Genomic DNA, 2,447 nt, shown 5'->3' on the forward strand with positions numbered 1-2,447 from the left:
GAGACTGAGAGCCAGGCCTTCTCGACCAACATTAGTGTGTGACCTCACCAATGCGCTTTTGGAAGAATGGTCAAAAATTCCTATAAACACTCTCCTCAACCTTGTGGACAGTCTTCCCAGAAGAGTTGAAGCTGTAATAGCTGCAAAAGGTGGACCAACATCATATTGAACTCTAGGTTAGGAATGGGATGGCACTTCAGTTCATAGTATGAGTCAAGGCAGGTGAGCGAATACTTTTGGTAATATAGTGTATTTTTCTATATCTGTGTAGTGAAATACAATTTGTAAGATTGTTTAAGAGAGTTTAAAGTTCCAGGTTTATGTATTAACCACAGTAGTTGTTACAGTAATGTCAAAGTAAAAACAAGCCAATACTTGCAGCTTGTCCTGGCTTTAGATGTCTTTGTTATGACGTCTATTTCGTATTTGCTGTTGCTGTCAGATGCCTCTGAATTTTTTTTCTGGTTCTCGTAGCTTTTTAAAAATTATTATAACACAAATTTAACTAAATCACAGATTAAGACCTTAAAGGTAAATTTAAAGCGCAGTATACGCTTCACATGCACTGTTTCTACGGCTCCACAGTACGAACGCCCTAAATTATGGAGGCCTACGACTATGACACTACACACATCACTGAAGCCATGCCTGCAGTTAGCGGGTTTTGCATTAAACTCTGATGGCATCTACTGACTGTAAATCCAAAACCATGTTTGACAAGAAAGAGGGAGGTTTTTGGCCTTTTTCCTTTTTAGACACAATTAGGTCGTTCTCTCACTGCCCAAGAGTTAACACACCAAGTAGTAGCACGGTTAGAGCTGTCTCCGCCCTCTCTGTAGGTTTTATTTTTCACAAACATATTTCTCAGAAGGCTTTTGCTTTGCTACACAACACTGTTACTAAAAACTTATTCAGTACTATACTCCATTACACCACAACCATTCAGCTACGAGAGTTCACACCAAACAACCTCATGCTAATCATTTGATAATGTTCTGTACAGATGTGCAGAGGGCTTGGGCAGAGGGCAGCTTAAAGGATTTTCCACAAGCCTGGGGGCAGGTTTTAGATGTTGTGGTGGAGAGATGACACTAATACACCACACTGAGTTGGTAGGTTGGTAGAGAGTGTTCTCTCTCTTTTTTAATTTCTCGTTGTAAAAGCATGCACTGTTAGGCTTGCTCACTCACTCCAGATGACTCCCACTCACTCTCTCATGTGTCCACATGTGTGCGCTGCTGCCCTTCAGTCCATTGAAACCAACCTTCCATCCAGCTACCGTGTCTGTTCGTCAACCCGTTCCCATTGTGTTGTAGGTGAGTGTGCTTTTTTAACCCCCCCCCCCCCCCCCCCCCCCCCCCCCCCCCACGCGAGCGCGGGAGAGGAAGGGTGGGGGGATGTTTAGCAGAGCTTCTCCTCAGGTGAGAGGCAATGGAGAATTAACAAGAGTCGATAGGTGCTATCAACTGTCAGGGGTCAACTGGGTCTCAATGTCCACTCTGCAGATGGGGCATTTCCTGCTGGTGGCCAACCATTGGTCCACACATGCTTGGTGGAACATGCAGAGGAAGGGTGGGGGGATGTTTAGCAGAGCTTCTCCTCAGGTGAGAGGCAATGGAGAATTAACAAGAGTCGATAGGTGCTATCAACTGTCAGGGGTCAACTGGGTCTCAATGTCCACTCTGCAGATGGGGCATTTCCTGCTGGTGGCCAACCATTGGTCCACACATGCTTGGTGGAACAGGTGCATGCAGGGTAATCTCCTACAGAAATAGAGGAGACAAGGTCAGGAATTAAATGCTCACTTCTCATCTGCAGTTGGAGTTAGCGTCGTCGTCTGTTTAGTTGCTAACTTGTGCAAACAATAAAAGGTTTCAGTGCTTTGGAACTTTTAAAATAGTCTTTAGTTGTGGGTTTGTCTTCCAATACTAAAGCAGCCTGAGGATTACTTCAGAAAATCTCTGACAGTACGTGTTTCCAACTAGCTTCTACAAATCCCAGATTTAAATCCCATTAGAAAATCTGTGAATTGAACTAAAGCAATGACAGAAGAAAATAATCTAAAGGAGCAGAGATTCACCCGAGAAAAATGGACTGGGATTGCACAAAAACATAATGCGTATGATAATTGTTGGAAACCAGATGTGGAATAGATTCTGTGGACAGTAGGCTTTTAGGGATCAGAGGATATAATAATCCTCATCATGGTATTTTCTTAATTTATGTGAAATCACAATGTTTCCATATGCAAACTAAATAGTGATAGGATTCCTGTCTGTCGTGCATAATGACCAGGTTTGATTCCAACAAATCACTATGGCAATGGCAAGAGATGATGGAAAGCAAAAATTAAAAATAAAATATATTTAAATTATTTAAATATAACATTTAAATTTAAATTATAACAGAGTTAAATTACTACACTGGCCTACATAAAGATGTTTTAT

At 41.9% G+C, this 2,447-nt stretch overlaps 1 protein-coding gene across 2 annotated transcripts in view; it reads right to left on the bottom strand.

The window, feature by feature from the left end:
- Positions 1-1,565: 1,565 nt before the first annotated feature.
- The window catches only part of LOC103396974 (E3 ubiquitin-protein ligase RNF165-like), a 16,861-nt gene continuing 15,979 nt past the window's right edge, over positions 1,566-2,447 (bottom strand). For both annotated transcript variants that reach the window (XM_008335223.3, XM_025052901.1), the window contains exon 8: positions 1,566-1,778. In XM_008335223.3, the coding sequence (XP_008333445.2) occupies positions 1,646-1,778 (133 nt within the window). In that variant the 3' untranslated portion in view covers positions 1,566-1,645. The remainder of the gene's footprint in view (positions 1,779-2,447) is intronic.

Source organism: Cynoglossus semilaevis, chromosome W, assembly GCF_000523025.1.
Source record: "Cynoglossus semilaevis isolate Cse_v1.0 chromosome W, Cse_v1.0, whole genome shotgun sequence".
NCBI classification, from domain to species: domain Eukaryota; kingdom Metazoa; phylum Chordata; class Actinopteri; order Pleuronectiformes; family Cynoglossidae; genus Cynoglossus; species Cynoglossus semilaevis.